General features: G+C 39.3%; 1 protein-coding gene across 10 annotated transcripts in view; it reads right to left on the bottom strand.

Moving 5' to 3' along the window:
- The window catches only part of plekha6 (pleckstrin homology domain containing, family A member 6), a 196677-nt gene that overhangs the window by 99974 nt on the left and 74323 nt on the right, over positions 1–22380 (bottom strand). For all 10 annotated transcript variants that reach the window (XM_062045055.1, XM_062045028.1, XM_062045046.1 and 7 more), the window contains 3 exons: positions 14183–14297; positions 13964–14068; positions 3353–3425 (listed from right to left, as the gene is read on the bottom strand). In XM_062045055.1, coding sequence (XP_061901039.1) covers positions 3353–3425; positions 13964–14068; positions 14183–14297 — 293 coding nt within the window. The remainder of the gene's footprint in view (positions 1–3352; positions 3426–13963; positions 14069–14182; positions 14298–22380) is intronic.

Genomic DNA, 22380 nt, shown 5'->3' with positions numbered 1-22380 from the left:
TTGTGGGCATTTTGATGATCAGCATATATTCTGTATATTAATCAAGACAGAGATGCAAAATAGATTGCACACCTTATTCTGCTCAGTTAACAGACGTAATCCACTTTGCACGTGTTTAGTAGATCAACTTTGCATGAGCTAATAATAATAATAATAATAATAATAATAATAATAATAATAATAATAATAATAATAGATTTTATTTGTAAAAAGCACTTTATATTTAGTAAACAATCTCAAAGTGCTACAGTGTATTAAAAAATAAAAATACAAATACAAATACATATCAGCTATCAGGTTTGCACATGTTTTAATACACGCAAATGTTTAGGAAATCAGTCCCTTAGAGTAGCTTTGAAGTATTTTGACACTTTTCTTGACCCCAGATCAACTAAAATAAATGTCTGTCATGAGGTAGTTATATATTGAATCACAGGAAGTAAAAGTGGGTGCTAATAACAAAGATGTTTGCAATCTGCCATAAGAAAGAAATAGCAACACCACATCTGTTGTCATCAAAAAAAGGAATTACAAAACGGCGCTGCTGAAGCAGTGAAGGAAGCCGAAAGGAGCACAACGTAACAATAAGACTCACGCAAGCAGGGGGAAACTCAACATACTCTACAAAATATTGATGAACAAGGATATCTCTGGAACTATTTGGAAAATTAGATCAAACCCAGAGATTAATTTGTTTTCATATATTGGCAACAACTGCATAAATTGCACAGAGCAAGAACACATAGGCACCTTAAAACTGGAAACTTTCGACAGCAGGAGCAGGTGCATCAATCACAACAATATCGAGCAAAATTTGAGGCAAATCAACCATTTAAAGCAATTGCAGAATCTCAGACATCTAGATCCACCCTGAAAACCAAATAATATCTGTGTTTTGACAGAAAGTGCCCGAGTAGAGGAGTAGCGGAGTAGGTGGAGAACAATATGAACGACAAGGTAACACGATTTCAGTTCTGTCTGTTGCGATACCCTTGAAAGTATGGCCATTGTAATCTCGAAAGAAAACATGTATAAGTTAGTTGTACAACAATTATACTTGATACTGTATATTGTATCAATACGGTATAAGGCCATTGAAGATCACTAAAAGCTAGTAGTTAAAGGGACTGTTTGCAAATTGCTCAGAGGCATTTTTCCCAAAAAAATAGAACACTACCAGTGGTTATGTTACCATAAATGGTTTTAACAGAACATATATACAGTATATATCTAACTTGCTCCGTTGTAACTTCCGTTGTGCCCATTTTGTCGCTTTGAGTTGTGTCGCGGCTTTATGTTATTGTTTTGTGTCGTTTGTATTTTGTGTAGCTTTTGCAATTGTGCTGTAGCGGAAAGTTGTTGTGTTGTAATTTATGATATGTCGTTTGCGTTTGTTGTGACCTTTCTCAGCCACCATGGCTATCCGCCATTCTTGTTTTGATGACGGATGACGATGACACACAGATGGGCAGACAGCCTTGACAACCGTCTTTATTACAAAAACTGCCTAACTTCATATAAAGTCTGTCGTTTTTTAATCCAATGTTTTCCTTTTACTAGTATCGATAGTCCCCACATCTGCGGTCCCCTGCAAGGTTTCTCATTGACATCCCATTGGGTTGAAATTGTCCTTGCCCTGATGTGGGATCTGAGCCGAGGATGTTGTTGTGGCTTGAGCATCCCTTTGAGACACTCGTGATTTAGGGCTATATAAGTAAACTTTGATTGATTGATTGAGATGTCCTGCACAATTATTTGCACTTAGAAATACTTGTTTGTTGTAAAAAAAAATATGACTGGAACATTTTACATTATGTTTTTGTTATAATTACAGTAAGTGTGTTCATCCTAAATATTCCTGACACTTCATTTTACACACTATGGAATTTTACCAAGCTTTTTAGGGGGACATATTGTCACGATCCGATGTTTTTGCTATATTCTGTTAGTTTTGGACTCCCGTAGTTTGCGTTTTTGTGCACCCTTGTTTGTTTTTAGTTACCATGGGTGCTTATTGTTTCCACCTGTCTCTGATTGGTGCTCGGGACGCTCACCTGTTTTCCGAGCACTAATCAGAGGGAGTATTTAAGCCTGCCTTTGCCGGTCAGTCGGCCTGGCTTCATTGTTTGCTTCATGCAACACGTTACGTGAGTATTCCTTGTCTTTTGCCTATGCTAAGTGGTAGCCTTAGCTTCGAGTGCGATCGGCACATAGTTCCGTCGGCTTGTTTTCTGTTTTGGCACAAGTTTTTGAGAATAAATCATGTTCCTACCTGCACGTCCTGTCCGGAGTGGTCCGTTTGCATCCCTTGGGAACGACCCCACGTGACACATATATGGCCTTAATACCGTGATAATATCGTACCGTGAGATTTGATACTCTTACATCCCTAATCGATACCTATTGGCAAACTTTCCCGAGCATGGATCAGGGAAGTTGAATCTAAGGAATATGGAATAATTGTTACACCCCCTAATCACTAACCTTAATGATTCATGCAAGTGGCGGACAAAATCGACGAGTTATTAACTTTCATGCTTATAAATTCACATTTAGCATAAATTAGCACAAGATTATAGGGCAGGCCTGGGCAATTATTTTGACTCGGGGGCCACATTTAGAGAAAAAAATGTGTCTGGGGGCCGGTATATCTATTTTTAGGAACACTAATACAAAACTTCACAATAATGTCTGATTGAATGCTAAAAACGTTATGACAGACCGCCTTAAAAAACGTAATGGAATTTTACATTTTTTTATGAACTATAAAACACTGAATATTGACAAAATATTTCGACATATTTTACAATCAAGTGAAACAAAAATTCAACAAATATGAACGCGAAGGGTACAAAATTAATCCATCTACAATCAGATAAATCTGATTTTTGCTGAATTCCCCCCAGGGATCAATAAAGTACTTTCTATTCTATTCTATTCTATATATCACTAAGCTTTAGAACTTTGTTGTGAAAATCTCCTTCCGCATCTGTGGAAACGCTTCCCGCCCACACTGCTTGGTGCGTCGTTCGAGCTGCTGTGACGTAGATGACCATAGTAACTAATTAGATGACCATAGTAACTAATTAGATTACCAAAGTAACTGGTAAATCATCCATAAGCGCAGATTCCAACCATTGAAATACTTTGTATAGTTCAAGACTTACGGTCATTAGAAATCATCACTGCACATCATAATAGCAGCTACACTTTCCATCTTAAAGATCTAAAAAAAATTTGGGGGAATGTCGGGCGGGCCAGATTGAAAAGCTCAACGGGCCGCATGTGGCCCCCGGGCCTTAATTTGCCCAGGTCTGTGAAAGGGTGAAGTCTAAAAGCAAAGACAATTTACCTTTGTAGTAGAAGAGGCATCTGTCAGAGAGGACAAACCACCTCTTGTTCCACTGCTTCACTCCACTACTGGCCTGCAGGGGGTACACATGATACGTGAACGTTAGTACCACCATCATCAGAATACTACCTGGGAATATTCTCATTCATCCATGACATGGTACTCTCACTCAATCGATCGCAACTGGACTGTTCAGATTGTCCTGACAGACCTTTTCGAACAAGCTTCATGGCTTCATGCACACTCTAGTTTTAATTTGCATTTTTATTACTCTGCAGCACTTTGTGAAACTTGTACTGGGTTTAAATTGTGCTATATAAATAAAGTGGATTGGATAGGATTTGTCTGGAGGCCTGGTGCAAGATTCAATGTAGTTTTTCTCCGTAGAGGGGGCATACCCAGACAAGTGTGGTTAATAGTAACAGGACACCGGCGCTTTTGGATAGGCTAACGAGGGTGATTCCATCCTAGGAAGGTTATGGTACAAAACCCAAAACCAGTGAAGTTGGCACATTGTGTAAATATCCTTTACACACTGAGGGTAAAATTCATCTTTTAATCCAAGACAAGGCAAAATACAAAAAGTATCAATGTTAATATTTGGTTACATGTCCCTTGGCAAGTTTCACTGCAATAAGGCGCTTTTGGTAGCCATCCTCAAGCTTCTGCTTGAATTTTTGACCACTCCTCTTGACAAAATTGGTGCAGTTCAGCTAAATTTGTTGGTTTTCTTACATGGACTTGTTTCTTCAGCATTGTTCACACAGGACTTTGGGAAGGCCATTCTAAAACCTTCATTCTAGCCTGATTTAGCCATTCCTTTACCACTTTTGACGTGTGTTTGGGGTCATTGTCCTGTTGGAACACCCAACTGTGCCCAAGACCCAACGTCCGGGCTGATGATTTTAGGTTGTCCTGAAGAATTTGGAGGTAATCCTCCTTTTTCATTGTCCCATTTACTCTCTGTAAAACACCAGTTCCATTGGCAGAAAAACAGGCCCAGAGCATAATACTACCACCACCATGCTTGACAGTAGGTGTGGTGTTCCTGGGATTAAAGGCCTCACCTTTTCTCCTCCAAACATCAATCTATCCATCCATTTTCTACCGCCTGTCCCTTTCGGGGTCGTGGGGAGTGCTGGAGCCTATTTCAGCAGCCTTCGGGCGGAAGGCGGGGTACACCCTGGACAAGTCGCCACCTCATCGCAGGGCCAACACAGATAGACAGACAACATTCACACTCACATTCACACACTAGGGCCAATTTAGTGTTGCCAATCAACCTATGGAGGTGGGAGGAAGCCGGAGTACCCGGAGGGAACCACGCAGTCACAGGGAGATAAATGCAAAAACACACAGAAAGATCCCGGTCCCGGGGTTGAACTCAGGATTACTCAGGACCTTCGTACTGTGAGGCACATGCACTAACCCCTGTGTCACCGTGCTGCCCTCCTCCAAACATATTGCTGGGTATTGTGGCCAAACAGCTCAGTTTTTGTTTCATCTGACCACAGAACTTTCCTCCAGAAGGTCTTATCTTTGTCCATGTGATGTCAGATGAAACAAAAATTGAGCTGTTTGGCCACAATACCCAGCAATATGTTTAGAGGAGAAAAGGTGAGGCTTTTAATCCCAGGAACATCATACCTACCGTCAAGCATGGTGGTGGTAGTATTATGCTCTGGGCCTGTTTTGCTGCCAATGGAACTGGTGCTTTACAGATAGTATATGGGACAATGAAAAAGGAGGATTACCTCCAAATTCTTAAGGACAACCTAAAATCATCAGCTCGGAGGTTGGGTCTTGGGACAATGACCCCAAACTCACGTCAAAAGCGGTAAAGGAATGGCTAAATCAGGCTAGAATGAAGGTTTTAGAATGGCCTTCCCAAAGTCCTAACCTAAACGTGTGGACAATGCTGAAGAAACAAGTCCATGTCAGAAATCCAACAAATTTAGCTGCACCAATTTTGTCAAGAGGAGTGGTCAAAAATTCAAGCAGAAGCTTGTGGATGGCTACCAAAAGCGTCTTATTGCAGTGAAACTTGCCAAGGGACATGTAAGCAAATATTAACATTGCTGTACGTATACTTTTGACCCAGCAGATTTGCTCACATTTTCATAATAAATTCATAAAAGAACCAAACTTCATGAATGTTTTTTGTGACCAACAAGTATGTGCTCCAATCACTCTATCACAACAAAATAAGAGTTGTAGAAAGTATTGGAAACTCAAGACAGCCATGACATTATGTTCTTTACAAGTGTATGTCAACTTTTGATCGCGACTGTATATATATATATATATATATATATATATATATATATATATATATATATATATATATATAGATATATATATTCCTCGCGCACTAATTGAGTGAAAGTGGCATAAAACACGTCTTTCTGTGGCAGCATCAGAGAACATTATAAATGTAAACATACTACGGTGAGTTCAAGTACCGCCGGAATTAGTAGGACAAAAGGGCGCTCGCCAAATACTCTCATGAGTGAAGCATGTTTAATACAAACAGTGGGATTTTTAACAACTAGAGAGGTTTTGTGTCATGTTTATCCTCCTACAGAAACAATATTAAAACAAAAAATTATTTTTTTTCCCTCGTCTTTTTCCATTTTCATACATTTTTGAAAAAGCTCCAGAGAGATAAAGAAAACGGATTGTATCGGTTGTGGAAAATGGGCAGTCTTTCAAACCTAAAAAAAGGGAAGAAGTTGAACACCTGGATGTGTTTCGCCATTCAGAAATGTTATTACCATGAATTGATTAACGTGGACCCCGACTTAAACAAGTTGAAAAACGTATTCGGGTGTTACCATTTAGTGGTCAATTGTACGGAATATGTACTGTACTGTGCAATCTACTAATACAAGTCTCAATCAAATTAAAGGAAGGAAAAGGAATCCAAAATGTTAGACGTTTAAATGATTTCGTGTGAATGCCGGAGGGGTGATATTGAGTTGACATTCTGATTCTGTCATATATGGTGTTGCAGACCAGGAGCGTGAGGGAGCGTGCAGTGGCCGGGGGCGGGAGGCGGATCTGATGGCGTCCTAATGTGGCGGAATTAAGTCTCTCTGCTCTCTCCTTATGTGTTTAGGCAAGTCGCAGCGTGTACACGTGCAACTGCCGCCTCACCACACCTCTCTATAAAAGCATATTTTTGAAGTTGTTCTTGACATCTGAGCTGGTGAAAAATATCCCCGAATAAATATATATATATATACATATATATATTCACACCAGGAGAAAACATTTATTGAGTTTAGACTAGTTTTGTGCAGTACTAATGAATAAAAAAACGGTACTATACTCTGTTTGAAAAGTACCAGTTCTCGGGCGTCTTCACGTCATGACGTTGCTGGGTTTTACGAGCAGAGGAGCATGTTCGGCAGCGCACACACACACAGAGTACTTACAAGCAGACACAGTGTGTAGACAGAAAATGGAGAATGGACGCATTTTGGCCTAAAAACTGAAGATAAAGGTGAAGTTATAACACTGAAACGCCCTCAGGAAGAGGTGCTTTAAAACATGGTTTGCTAACGTCCATCCGCAGTCTGCAGTGTTTTAGCTACTTCTATAACACTAATCCTCGCCTCCATGGCGACACATAAAGTGAGTTTCTTACAAGTAGCATTATCACTGCAGGACGAGGAATAGCTAAACATGCTTCACTACACACCGTAGCTCACCGGCGTCAAAATGTAAACAAACGCCATGGGTGGATCTACACCTGACATCCACTGTAATGATACCAAGTACAGGCGCGTATCTAGTCGATACTACTACGATCACATCAATATTTTTTATCGTCACAAAATATTTTTTTCTTTTTTAAAAAAAATTCACATAATGTTTATAAACTCAGTAAATACATCCCTGGACACATGAGGACTTTGAATATGACCAATGTATGATCCTGTAACTACTTGGTATCGGATCGATACCTAAATTTGTGGTATCATTCAAAACTAATGTAAAGTATCCAAACAACAGAAGAATAAGTGATTATTACATTTTAACAGAAGTGTAGATAGAACATGTTCAAACGGAAAATAAGCAGATATTAACAGTAAATGAACAAGTGGATTAATAATCAATTTTTACAGCTTGTCCCTCATATTTTTGACAAAATAAAATGACACAATATGTTACTGCAGACTAATTAGGAGCCTTTGTTTGCTTACTTACTAATAAAAGACAAGTTGTCTAAGATGTTCACTATTTTATTTAAGGACACAATTGCAATAATAAACATATGTTTAATGTACCCTAAGATTTGTTGTTAAAATAAAGCCAATAATGCCATTTTTTGTGGTCCCCGAAAAGTATCAAAGAACATTTTGGTACCGGTACCGGTACTAAAATATTGATATCGGTACAACCCTGGTTTTGACATGTAACAAAAACATGAACGCTTCTAGTCAGGTCCTTACTTCATGCATGTGATCTTCGCAGGATCGTATCTTTGATATTTCTAATCTGGACCAAGCAAGTTTAACCGTCTAAAAAAGGACTGTCAAAACCTTTTCCGAAAAACCGAAAAATGAAAGCATGCTGGGGCCATTTTGATATTTTTCATATTCAAAATTATTAGGGCTCACCTCAATTTTGGTGAATGTTAAAGTTCCCAGAGAACCCAAAAGAGTCTGGGGTCTCAGTCATTAAATTGTTAAAAATAATACATTTATTAATATTTGTAGTTATCTTTCAACACTTGAATGTTTGGAGATCAACCCCAAATCTCTCTGTTGCCATCAGGAGCAAGGGTGAAGTGTCTTGCCCAAGGACGCAACAGACGTGACTAGGATGGTAGAAGGTGGGGATTGAACCCCAGTAACCAGCAACCTTCCGATTGCTGGCACGGCCACTCTACCAACTTCGCCACGCCTATTTTTCTATCTATCTGTCTCTATATATTATTATTCTATGCGTTTTGACACCTTTTTAAGGCCCTTAACATTCACAAAAAGTCCCCAAATTTTGCAGGCGTGTCTGGTATGTCAAAAAACGTGATATTATGGGGGTCCAAAAAAAACAACTAAAATTAATAGTTTTCTAGCGCAGTTTTTGTAAGTTTGTAAGTTTGTAAAAATTAGCCCCTCCCACCAGTTTCATGTATTGACACGAAAATCGCTGGAGACGTCTACCTTGATGGACTGCAGGTAAAAGTCTCAAGAACCCAAACATGAAAACAAACAGGAAGTCGACCATGTTTTGGTTTCCGTCGACCATTTTTCAACCAAAAACAGGGCTCATATTTTAACAAACTTTTTAAAAATATGGTATGCCCTTTTTTTCAAATAAAACCCTGTTTTTTATGGAAACGTATGCAATTATTTCCCTTAAAAAAAAAAATTCCAAATGGAATATTTGATGTTAAGTAATTGGAACCCAAAAATAGGCAAATAATTCAAACTTCTGAGTCATTATTATTTTGAGTTTTTTCTTGCCCTGATGTGGGATCTGAGCCGAGGATGTCGTTGAGGCTTGTGCAGCCCTTTGAGACACTCGTGATTTAGGGCTATATAAGTTAACATTTGATTGATGATTGATTGACTACTGAAATGCTCTGTGTATAAGAGTGTATAATGCTTATGTTTATAAGAGTGTTTCAGTAGTGTGTGAGAGTGTTTCAGTAGTGTGTATGAGAGTGTTTCAGTAGTGTGTGTGAGAGAAAAAACATTTCTTATGTCAACTAAAAACAGGGCTTGTACTTTAACAAACTTTTTTTTTTATATTGTATGCCCTTTTTTTCAAATAAAACCCTGTTTTTATGGAAAAATATGCAATTATTTCCCTAAAAAAAAAAAATTCCAAATGGAATATTTGATGTTAAGTACTTGGAACTCAAAAATAGGCAAATAATTCAAACATTACTTCTGAGTCATTATTATTTTTTGAACAATGACAGTTAAAAACAACAATCTGACTAAAGGTCTTGGGGATCCAAAAGGCCTCCACTCATAAAAGTGTTAAACATGTGTCATATGTCAGTATATATTATTTGTACTATCAACGCTTAAATCTCCAGATCAATCTCAGATCTATCTGTTGATTATAAGTGTTGATTTTTTTTTTTGAGCAATGACAGTTTTAATGTAAAAAACTGCATGTCTCAAAGGGCTTCTGCAGCCCTTTGAGACACTCGTGATTTAGGGCTATATAAGTAAACTTTGATTGATGATTGATTGACTACTGAAATGCTCTGTGTGTAAGAGTGTATAGTGCTTATGTTTATAAGAGTGTTGTTGGCGGTATAGCTCGGTTGGTAGAGTGGCCGTGCCATCAACCTGAGGGTTGCAGGTTCGATCCCCGCTTCCGCCATCCTAGTCACTGCCGTTGTGTCCTTGGGCAAGACACTTTACCCACCTGCTCCCAGTGCCACCCACACTGGTTTAAATGTAACTTAGATATTGGGTTTTCACTATGTAAAGCGCTTTGAGTCACTAGAGAAAAGCGCTATATAAATATAATTCACTTCACTTCACTTTCAGTAGTGTGTGTGAGAGTGTTTCAGTAGTGTGTATGAGAGTGTTTCAGTAGTGTGTGTGAGAGAAAAAACATTTCTTATGTCAACCAAAAACAGGGCTCGTACTTTAACAAACTTTTTTTTTATATTGTATGCCCTTTTTTTCAAATAAAACCCTGTTTTTATGGAAACATATGCGATTATTTCCCTAAATAAAAAAAAAATTCCAAATGGAATATTTGATGTTAAGTACTTGGAACCCAAAAATAGGCAAATAATTCAAACATTACTTCTGAGTCATTATTATTTTTTGAACAATGACAGTTAAAAACAAAAATCTGACTAAAGGTCTTGGGGATCCAAAAGGCCTCCACTCATAAAAGTGTTAAAAATGTGTCATATATCAGTATATATTATTTTTACTATCAACGCTTAAATCTCCAGATCAATCTCAGATCTATCTGTTGATTATAAGTGTTGATTTTTTTTTTGAGCAATGACAGTTTTAATGTAAAAAACTGCATGCATTGCAGCTTTGTGGCTTGTGCAGCCCTTTGAGACACTCGTGATTTAGGGCTATATAAGTAAACTTTGATTGATGATTGATTAACTACTGAAATGCTCTGTGTGTAAGAGTGTATAATGCTTATGTTTATAAGAGTGTTTCAGTAGTGTGTGTGAGAGTGTTTCAGTAGTGTGTATGAGAGTGTTTCAGTAGTGTGTGTGAGAGAAAAAACATTTCTTATGTCAACCAAAAACAGGGCTCGTACTTTAACAAACTTTTTTTTTATATTGTATGCCCTTTTTTTCAAATAAAACCCTGTTTTTATGGAAATATATGCGATTATTTCCCTAAATAAATAAAAAATTCCAAATGGAATATTTGATGTTAAGTACTTGGAACCCAAAAATAGGCAAATAATTCAAACATTACTTCTGAGTCATTATTATTTTTTGAACAATGACAGTTAAAAACAAAAATCTGACTAAAGGTCTTGGGGATCCAAAAGGCCTCCACTCATAAAAGTGTTAAAAATGTGTCATATATCAGTATATATTATTTTTACTATCAACGCTTAAATCTCCAGATCAATCTCAGATCTATCTGTTGATTATAAGTGTTGATTTTTTTTTTTGAGCAATGACAGTTTTAATGTAAAAAACTGCATTCATTGCAGCTTTGTGGCTTGTGCAGCCCTTTGAGACACTCGTGATTTAGGGCTATATAAGTAAACTTTGATTGATGATTGATTGACTACTGAAATGCTCTGTTTATAAGAGTGTATAATGCTTATGTTTATAAGAGTGTTTCAGTAGTGTGTGTGAGAGTGTTTCAGTAGTGTGTATGAGAGTGTTTCAGTAGTGTGTGTGAGAGAAAAAACATTTCTTATGTCAACCAAAAACAGGGCTCGTACTTTAACAAACTTTTTTTTTATATTGTATGCCCTTTTTTTCAAATAAAACCCTGTTTTTATGGAAATATATGCGATTATTTCCCTAAATAAATAAAAAATTCCAAATGGAATATTTGATGTTAAGTACTTGGAACCCAAAAATAGGCAAATAATTCAAACATTACTTCTGAGTCATTATTATTTTTTGAACAATGACAGTTAAAAACAAAAATCTGACTAAAGGTCTTGGGGATCCAAAAGGCCTCCACTCATAAAAGTGTTAAAAATGTGTCATATATCAGTATATATTATTTTTACTATCAACGCTTAAATCTCCAGATCAATCTCAGATCTATCTGTTGATTATAAGTGTTGATTTTTTTTTTTTGAGCAATGACAGTTTTAATGTAAAAAACTGCATTCATTGCAGCTTTGTGGCTTGTGCAGCCCTTTGAGACACTCGTGATTTAGGGCTATATAAGTAAACTTTGATTGATGATTGATTGACTACTGAAATGCTCTGTGTGTAAGAGTGTATAATGCTTATGTTTATAAGAGTGTTTCAGTAGTGTGTGTGAGAGTGTTTCAGTAGTGTGTATGAGAGTGTTTCAGTAGTGTGTGTGAGAGAAAAAACATTTCTTATGTCAACCAAAAACAGGGCTCGTACTTTAACAAACTTTTTTTTTATATTGTATGCCCTTTTTTTCAAATAAAACCCTGTTTTTATGGAAACATATGCGATTATTTCCCTAAATAAAATAAAAAATTCCAAATGGAATATTTGATGTTAAGTACTTGGAACCCAAAAATGGGCAAATAATTCAAACAATGACAGTTAAAAACAAAAATCTGACTAAAGAACTTGGGGATCCAAAAGGCCTCCACTCATACTAGTGTTAAAAATTAGTCGTATATCAGTATATATTATTTTTACTGTTAAAACTTAAATCTCCAGATCAATCTCAGATCTATCTGTTGATTATAAGTGTTTTTTTTTGTTTTTTTTGAGCAATGACAGTTTTAATGTAAAAAACTGCATGTCTCAAAGGGCTTGTGCAGCCCTTTGAGACACTTGTGATTTAGGGCTATATAAGTAAACTTTGATTGAGGATTGATTGACTACTGAAATGCTCTGTGTGTAAGAGTGTATAATGCTTATGTTTATAAGAGTGTTTCAGTAGTGTGTGTGAGAGTGTTTCAGTAGTGTGTGTGAGAGTGTTTCAGTAGTGTGTGTGAGAGAAAAAACATTTCTTATGTCAACCAAAAACAGGGCTCGTACTTTAACAAACTTTTTTTTTATATTGTATGCACACGGCCCCACTTAGTCTAAGACAGGGGTCACCAACCTCTTTGAAACCAAGAGCTACTTCTTGGGTACTGATTAATGCGAAGGGCTACCAGTTTGATACACACTTAAATAAATTGCCAGAAATAGCCAATTTGCTCAATTTACCTTTAACTCTATGTTATTATTAATAATTAATGATATTTACACTTAGTTGAACGGTTTAAAAGAGGAGAAAGCACGAAAAAAAATGACAATTAAATTTTGAAACATAGTTTATCTTCAATTTCGACTCTTTAAAATTCAAAATTCAACCGAAAAAAAGAAGAAAAAAACTAGCTAATTTGAATCTTTTTGAAAAAATTAAAAAAAGAATTTATGGAACATCATTAGTAATTTTCCCTGATTAAGATACATTTTAGAATTTTGATGACATGTTTTAAATAGGTTAAAATCCAATCTGGACTTTGTTAGAATATATAACAAATTGGACCAAGTTATGTTTCTAACAAAGACAAATCATTATTTCTTCTAGATTTTCCAGAACAAAAAATTTAAAAGAAATTCAAAAGACTTTGAAATAAGATTTAAATTTGATTCTACAGATTTTCTAGATTTGTCAGAATATTTTTTTTGAATTTTAATCATAATAAGTTTGAAGAAATATTTCACAAATATTCTTCGTTGAAAAAACAGAAGCTAAAATGAAGAATTAAATTAAAATGTATTTATTATTCTTTACAATAAAAAAAAAAAAATTACTTGAACATTGATTTAAATTGCCAGGAAAGAAGAGGAAGGAATTTAAAAGGTAAAAAGGTATATGTGTTTAAAAATCCTAAAATCATTTTTAAGGTTGTATTTTTTCTCCAAAATTGTCTTTCTGAAAGTTATAAGAAGCAAAGTAAAAAAATTAATGAATTTATTTAAACAAGTGAAGACCAAGTCTTTAAAATATTTTCTTGGATTTTCAAATTCTATTTGAGTTTTGTCTCTCTTAGAATTAAAAATGTCGGGCAAAGCGAGACCAGCTTGCTAGTAAATAAATAAAATTTTAAAAATAGAGGCAGCTCACTGGTAAGAGCTGCTATTTGAGCTATTTTTAGAACAGGCCAGCGGGCTACTCATCTGGTCCTTACGGGCTACCTGGTGCCCGCGGGCACCACGTTGGTGACCCCTGGTCTAAGACATAACGTCTCTCCCTCGTGATATCGTTGACATATTTATCTCCTAATTCTTGTGTAACGTCATTAAAAAGGCTTATTGTTTTCTTCCCAGCTCCTATACTCATTAATGTTGTGTACGCGGATGATTCATCAGTACTCCTTCCTTGGTAAACTTCCTGTCTATTAAAACATGAGGGGTCTCCGGATGAACACCTGGGAATGAATCAAACCCCAATTTGTGCATGAATGTTAAATGGAAGTAAAAAAAAGTACCTGCTTGTAGAGCCATCCTGCTCTGGCCACATGTGCTTTGGGATTCCTGCGCATGGAGTTGGAGCGCTTCCCGAATGTTGCCGCCTTTCTGGGATTGCGGGATGTCTGCAAGTCAGGAAAAGTACAAAACTGACTAAAAGTGTGCAATTTCAAAGTTTTTGAAAAGAGTTACAGTGGTTGATGAATAAAAGTAGTACTGCTGAAACGTAAAGTTCTTACTCGGCCACATGGGTGGACATCTTGATGCAGCTCTGAAACCATGGTGTTACTTTTAGAGTGGCTGATCTTCTTGGCAGCAGCGTTCTCCTTCCCGTTCATGTCCAGATCACAACTCCTGCACAGACACAAAAGATGTGACGTCAATAAATTGTACAAAACCCAAAAACCGGTGAAGTTGGCACGTTGCGTAGATGGTAAATAAAAAGAGAATACAATGACTTGCAAATCCTTTTTCAACTTATATTCAATTGAATAGACTGCAAAGACAAGATAAAATAATCATTAAATTAGAATTTAATGGCAGCAACACATTGCAAAAAAGGGGCATTTTTACCACTGTGTTACATGGCCTTTCCTTTTAACAACACTCAGTAAACGTTTGGGAACTGAGGGGACACATTTTTGACGCTTCTCAGGTGGAATTCTTTCCCATTCTTGCTTGATGTACAGCTTAAGTTGTTCAACAGTTGTGGTATTTTAGGCTTCATAATGCGCCACACATTTTCAATGGGAGACAGGTCTGGACTACAGGCAGGCCAGTCTAGTACCCGCACTCTTTTACTATGAAGCCACGCAGTTGTAACATGTGGCTTGGCATTGTCTTGCTGAAATAAGCAGGGGCGTCCATGATAACGTTGCACATGTTGCTCCAAAACCTGTATGTACCTTTCAGCATTAATGGCGCCTTCACAGATGTGTAAGTTACCCATGCCTTGGGCACTAATACACCCCCATACCATCACAGATGCTGGCTTTTCAACTTTGCGCCTAGAACAATCTGGATGGTTCTTTTCCTTTTCGTTCCGAAGGACACGACGTCCACAGTTTCCAAAAACAATTTGAAATGTGGACTTGTCTGACCACAGAACACTTTTTCACTTTGTATCAGTCCATCTTAGATGAGCTCGGGCTCAGCGAATCCAGCGGCGTTTCTGGGTGTTGTTGATAAATGGCATTGGCCATTGTGGACCCCGACTTAAACAAGTTGAAAAACTTATTCGGGTGTTACCATTTAGTGGTCAATTGTACGGAATATGTACTTCACTGTGCAACCTACTAATAAAAGTCTCAATCAATCAATCAAAGGCTTTGCATAGTAGAGTTTTAACTTGCACTTACGGATGTAGCGACGAACCATAGTTACTGACAGTGGTTTTCTGAAGTGTTCCTGAGCCCATGTGGTGATATCCTTTACACACTGATGTCGCTTTTTGATGCAGTACTGCCGGAGGGATCGACGGTCCGTAATATCATCGCTTACATGCAGTGATTTCTCCAGATTCTCTGAACCTTTTGATGATATTACGGACTGTTGATGGTGAAATCCCTAAATTCCTTGCAATAGCTGGTTGAGAAATGTTGTTCTTAAACTGTCGGACAATTTGCTCACGCATTTGTTCACCAATTTGTGACCCTCGCCCCATCCTTGTTTGTGAATGACCGAGCATTTCATGGCAGCTGCTTTCATACCCAATCATGGCACCCACCTGTTCCCAATTAGCCTGTTCACCTGCGGGATGTTCCAAATAAGTGTTTGATGAGCATTCCTCAACTTTCTCAGTCTTTTTTTGCCACTTGTGCCAGCTTTTATGAAACATGTTTCAGGTATCAAATTCCAAATGAGCTAATATTTGCAAAAAAATAACAAAGTTGACCAGTTCGAATGTTGAATATCTTGTCTCTGCAGTCTATTCAATTGAATATAAGTTGAAAAGGATTTTCAAATCATTGTATTCTGTTTCTATTTGCCATTTACACAACGTGCCAACCTCACTGGTTTTGAGTTTTGTACTTTTGGTACAATATATAATATAACAGTACTTAAGATAAATGTTTTAAAAATGCATCTTTCATCATGTTTATTCACTTCGAGAGAACGAGAACCTTTAGTGTTGTGGTTTAAGGCAAGTGGTGACATGAAGGTGTCGGTTTCTTTGATCTATTGTGATCCACAGGAATATCTTGTCTTGACCCGATATTTACTAACCGGAGAGGAAGCAGGACCTGACGCAAGCTCCAGGCATCTTTTCTTTGAACTGTTTTGTGACCGAGGGCAACGGCTGTTTACGACCCCCCCTCCCTTTAGAAACAGCTGATGCTATGTAATCAGGGAAAGTCCAAATAAAAGAAGAGGCGTGCAATCCTTTCGTCAGAGCGTGGTGGAAGACTGTGCAAGAGTACAGCCCAGACTTTACTATTTACTTTACTACTTGTACTCAGTGGCCTAGTGGTTAGAGTGTCCGCCCTGAGATCGGTAGGTTGTGAGTTCAAACCCCGGCCAAGTCATACCAAAGACTATAAAAATGGGACCTACTACCTCCCTGCTAGGCACTCAGCATCAAGGGTTGGAATTGGGGGTTGAATCGCCAAAAATTATTCCCGGGCGCGGCACCGCTGCTGCCCACTGCTCCCCTCACCTCCCAGGGGGTGAACAAGGGGATGGGTCAAATGCAGAGGACAAATTTCACCACACCTAGTGTGTGTGTGACAATCATTGGTACTTTAACTTTAACGTTTCTCCTCATTGAGCTAAATTGAATCCTGTCTCTGTTTAATTCCTTGCTTCTTGTCTGTTTAATAGATGTCATCAGTGTTTGAACCTGACAAACAGTGAGTACGTTAGATATCATTTTTTAGTATGATTAAGGTCAAGAGTAAGATGACTAATTTAGAGTAAATATCTCAGTGGGCCCCGAGGACAAAAAAGTTAAGAACGCCTGCTATAGGTTACTATAGGAGCTGGCAGCTGCACAACAGATAAGCACACAATAGCAAACAAGCTAGATAGACATACAGTAAGTGTCATTAGTTGAGCAATATTGCAGTCTAAAACGCAACATTTGTCAATAAAAACAATTAGTATTGCATAATCATAGTTGGCTATTACTTACACATACAAAGTATCCAATGCAGACGCAGATTAGAAAGTATCCAGTAACAAAGGTGTCCGCATCATTCCACTTATTGTGTCATGAGCGTAACTTAATGAATTATTTTGGCCACCAAGTGTTTCCAAAAAAAAACACCTAAAAAATGTATTACTACTCCAACTTAAAAACAGCTGTGGAGGGAGATGTGGCTTTGCAGGAGCAAAGGTCACCGCCTCTGTCCATGGTGCTGAGGACAGAGCACCATCAGACGGGGGGGCGTGGCAGTGCTGACGGTGAGACACAGCTGGCAGGTGATTAGATTTCACAGGTGGTACGTGTTAATTTAATCCTCTGTTGTCTTTGACAGTAAGCGGCCGGGAGCAGGAGGAGAAAGAGGATACGGACGTGACTGAAAAGCCACGTTTTGCGGGAGAAAGATTGTGATAAAAACCTATGTATATTAAAACATTGTTAAAACCTGCACGCTTGGCTCCTGTGCCGTGTCTGACAGTGGGACTGCGAGGACGCAACTTCCACAACAGCATGAGTCAATTCTAGATGGTCAATATCCATCCAGTATTTTCAGACCCACTTGATCGAGGCTTTTCAAACTCAAAGCTTTAATATCGGTATCGTAACACGAGTGAAGGTGTTTTATTAGGACACTGCTATCATGTGAGTCATACCCGTCAACATTTGCATTTCACGGTGAGGCAAATTTTCCGGGAAAATGGGTCAAAATAAGGTATTAAAAAAATTAAAGTTTAAAAAATGATGTCACGAATTCGCATGGCTGCGGTAATTGTGACCTCAGGATGCAGGAGACAAGTACTTGAATTAGCACACAGGTGGTGCAGTGAAGCAAACAGCAACACATGCAGCTCACCGAGTCATACCAAAGACTATAAAAATGGGAGCCATTACCTCCCTGCTTGGCACTCAGCATCAAGGGTTGGAATTGGGGGTTAAATCAGCAAAAATGATTCCCGGGCGTGACCACCGCTGCTGCTCGCTGCTCCCCTCACCTCCCAGGGGGTGATCAAGGGGGATGGGTCAAATGCAGAGGATAATTTCGCCACACCTAGTGTGTGTGTGTGTGACAATCATGGGTACTTTAACTTTTAACTTGAACTTTAACAGTCAGTAACGTCAATCAATCCTCGAGCCCTGACTGGAGGGCGAGGCAGGCTTTTTTAGCAGCCTGATTGGCAACACTAAATTGGCCCTTGTGTGTGAATGTGAGTGTGAATGTTGTCTATCTATCTGTATCTTGTCCAGGGTGTACCCCAAAAGGGACAAGCGGTAGAAAATGGATGGATGGATGGATTGGCAACCACCACCAGGTGTGCCCAGGCTGCCAATCAGAGACGGACAGGATGTGGAACTAAACCGGGAGCGCCCAACAGGAAATAAATGCAGAAAACTAGGAAACATGACAACATGTGAGACCTGGGGTGACAGGTCGTCACAATTTCATTAGATTAGTTTTTTCTTACCCACAAGACATTGTCTTTGATCATTGTGCCATCAACTCTAACACTCGGTTACTCTAATTCGGGGGTGCTCATTACGTCGATCGCGAGCTACCGGTCGATGGCGGAGGGTGTGTCAGTCCATCGCCAGCCAGGCATTAAAAAAATAAACCTAAAAATTAGCGTTCATCAATCTTCACCAAGACGTCACTTTCGTCACTTGATTGACATTCACAGCACCCGGCTGCTGCCAGCTCATTATTAAGAAAAAATGACCGACAGGAAGGCGAGAAAAACGTTTTATTTCAACAGACTCTCGCGCCGTACCTGCCGTCAAAACTCTAATGACCGACTGCGCAGTTCCTGTCTTCACAATAAAAGCGCTGCTTCATCCTGCCTGCGCTAACAAAATAAGAGTCTCAGAAAGCTAGTGCGCACAAGCTAGCAAGCTACGGAGTTTGCCGCCAATGTATTTCTTGTAAAGTGTGTAAAAATGAGTACGGGAGCTGGACAAATAAGATGCCAAAAACCAAACCACTTTCATGTGGTATTGGACAGAAAGGAGGACTTTTGTTCTCCATCCAGCCCTCCATTTTCTTCCGCTTATCTGAGGTCGGGTCGCGGGGGCAGCAGCCTAAGCAGAGAAGCCCAGACTTTCCTCTCCCCAGCCACTTCGTCCAGCTCTTCCAGGGGGATCCCGAAGCATTCCCAGGCCAGCCGGGAGACATAATCTTCCCAACGTGTCCTGGGTCTTCCCCGTGGCCTCCTACCGGTCGTTCGTGTCCTAAACACCTCCCTAGGGAGGCATAATGATGCAATATGTACATATATACAGCTAGCCTAAATAGCATGTTAGCATTGATTAGCTTGCAGTCATGCACTGACCAAATATGCCTGATTAGCACTCCAACAAGTCAATAACATCAACAAAGCGCACCTTTGTGCATTCACGCACAGTATAAAACTTTTGGTGGACAAAATGACACAAAGAAGGAGCGGAAGATGTTACATGTAAACAAACTGTTGCGTCACAGTCCACACTATGGTGAGTTCAAAAACCGACGAAATTAGTAGGACAAAACGATGTCATCAGTGTAGCATACACACAAACATAATAAGTAGTGGGCTTTCTAACAATTGGGAAGGTTTGTGTCATGCTTGTCCTCAAACAAAAAACATACTAAAACAAAAAAAATTCCCCCCCCCCCCCCCTCCCCCCCATCTTTTTCCATTTTTAATCATTTTTTAAAAATTCTCCAGGGAGCCACTAGGGCGGCACTAAAGAGCCGCGGGTTGCTAACCCCCGCCCTAGATGTTACAGAAAGTATGAGGAAGTGTGAGTTGCTGCCAGCTCTTCTTTAGTTAAAGATGATATGTTTCGGCCTATTTGTCAAGATATTTACACTAAGTTTGGATTTTTTTGGCAGACAACTTTTCCACCGTCGTCATGTCCAACCAACTCTATGGCGTTGTAAATTTGATTGAATTACGTAGCATTCAACTCGCCCCTTGTCCTCCACACTGCAAAAAGTCAGTGTTCAAAAACAAGAAAGAAAATTACAAAAATGAGGGGTATTTTATTTGAACTAAGCAAAATTATCTGCCAATAGAACAAGAAAATTTGGCTTGTCAAGACCTTCCAAAACAAGTAAAATTAGCTAACCTCAATGAACCCCAAAATACTTCAAAATAAGTATATTCTCACTAATAACAAATGTACTACTATATGAGTACGTATTTTCTATTATTTCATTGAAAATAAAACAGCAAAGTCCATTTGGCTGTCATCTGTTTTAATTATGAGACACAATTGTGTCAAAATCATGATTTTTTTTTTTCATGCTTGAAATAAGAAATTATTACTTTAAAAAAGTAGTTTTATACTTGTGAGTGTTGATGACACAGCTTTGCAACAGTTGATATTCTAGTTTCAAGCATGTTTTACTCAATATAGGTCATCAAATCTCAGCAACAAGCTGTAATATCTTACTGAGATCATTTAGGACCAAAACCCTTAAAACAAGTAAAACACTCTAACATAAAATCTTATGTATGGCCGCGCAAGTCCCGGGATGCCCAAAATATCCATAACACACCCAGCCGAGTCCCACAGGGAGGGAGGGGGGGGAATAAAAGTAGGAAAAGTCGGCAAAAGTCCCAAAAATGTTTAAAATACCTACCCAGGTTCGAGTCCCACAAGTCCCACCGCCGGCCGGGATGCACAAAATGTCCAAAACGCGCCCAGCAAAGTCCCACGGCAAGGCGGGGAGAAAAGTGAGAAAAGTCGGTAAAATGTGCCACAAGTCCTAAGACTTGTGGCACTCCATGTGGGACTCGAACCTGGGTAGGTATTTGGAACATTTTGGGGACTTTTGCCGAGTTTTCCAAGTAGTCGTGGGACTCGACTGGGTGTGTTATGGACATTTTGGGCATCCCGGGACTTGCGCGGCCGGCGGCGGGACTCGTGGGACTGGAACCAGGGGAGGTATTTTGGACAAAAATGGGACTTTTGACCATTTTGGCTGCCTTTTCCCCTCTTCTTCCCCGCCTTCCTGTGCACCATTGCTGGGTGTGTTTTGGACATTTGGACAAAAATAGTTTCAAGCATGTTTTACTCATGTAGGTCATCAAATCTCAGCAACAAGCTGTAATATCTTACTGAGATCATTTAGGACCAAAACACTTAAAACAAGTAAAACACTCTAACATAAAATCTTATGTATGGCCGCACAAGTCCCGGGATGCTCAAAATATCCATAACACACCCAGCCGAGTCCCACGGGGAGGGAGGGGGGGAATAAAAGTAGGAAAAGTCGGCAAAAATCCCAAAAATGTTCAAAATACCTACCCAGGTTCGAGTCCCACAAGTCCCACCGCCGGCCGGGATGCCCAAAATGTCCAAAACGCGCCCAGCAAAGTCCCACGGCAAGGCGGGGAGAAAAGTGAGAAAAGTCGGTAAAATGTGCCACAAGTCCTAAGACTTGTGGCACTCCATGTGGGACTCGAACCTGGGTAGGTATTTGGAACATTTTGGGGACTTTTGCCGAGTTTTCCAAGTAGTCGTGGGACTCGGCTGGGTGTGTTATGGACATTTTGGGCATCCCGGGACTTGCGCGGCCAGCGGCGGGACTCGTGGGACTGGAACCAGGGGAGGTATTTTGGACAAAATTGGGACTTTTGACCATTTTGGCCGCCTTTTCCCCTCTTCTTCCCCGCCTTCCTGTGCACCATTGCTGGGTGTGTTTTGGACATTTGGACAAAAATAGTTTCAAGCATGTTTTACTCATGTAGGTCATCAAATCTCAACAACAAGCTGTAATATCTTACTGAGATCATTTAGGACCAAAACACTTAAAACAAGTAAAACACTCTAACATAAAATCTTATGTATGGCCGCGCAAGTCCCGGGATGCTCAAAATATCCATAACACACCCAGCCGAGTCCCACGGGGAGGGAGGGGGGGAATAAAAGTAGGAAAAGTCGGCAAATGTCCCAAAAATGTTCAAAATACCTACCCAGGTTCGAGTCCCACAAGTCCCACCGCCGGCCGGGATGCCCAAAATGTCCAAAACGCGCCCAGCAAAGTCCCACGGCAAGGCGGGGAGAAAAGTGAGAAAAGTCGGTAAAATGTGCCACAAGTCCTAAGACTTAGGACTCATGTGGGACTCAAACCTGGGTAGGTTTTTGGAACATTTTGGGGACTTTTGACGACTTTTCCAAGTCGTGGGACTTGGCTGGGTGTGTTATGGACATTTTGGGCATCCCGGGACTTGCGCGGCCGGCGGCGGGACTCGTGGGACTGGAACCCGGGGAGGTATTTTAGACAAAAATGGGACTTTTGACCATTTTGGCTGC

The sequence above is a fragment of the Entelurus aequoreus genome, linkage group LG01 (genome assembly GCF_033978785.1).
Source record: "Entelurus aequoreus isolate RoL-2023_Sb linkage group LG01, RoL_Eaeq_v1.1, whole genome shotgun sequence".
Lineage (NCBI taxonomy): Eukaryota > Metazoa > Chordata > Actinopteri > Syngnathiformes > Syngnathidae > Entelurus > Entelurus aequoreus.
This window is presented reverse-complemented; position numbering and strand designations above follow the sequence as displayed.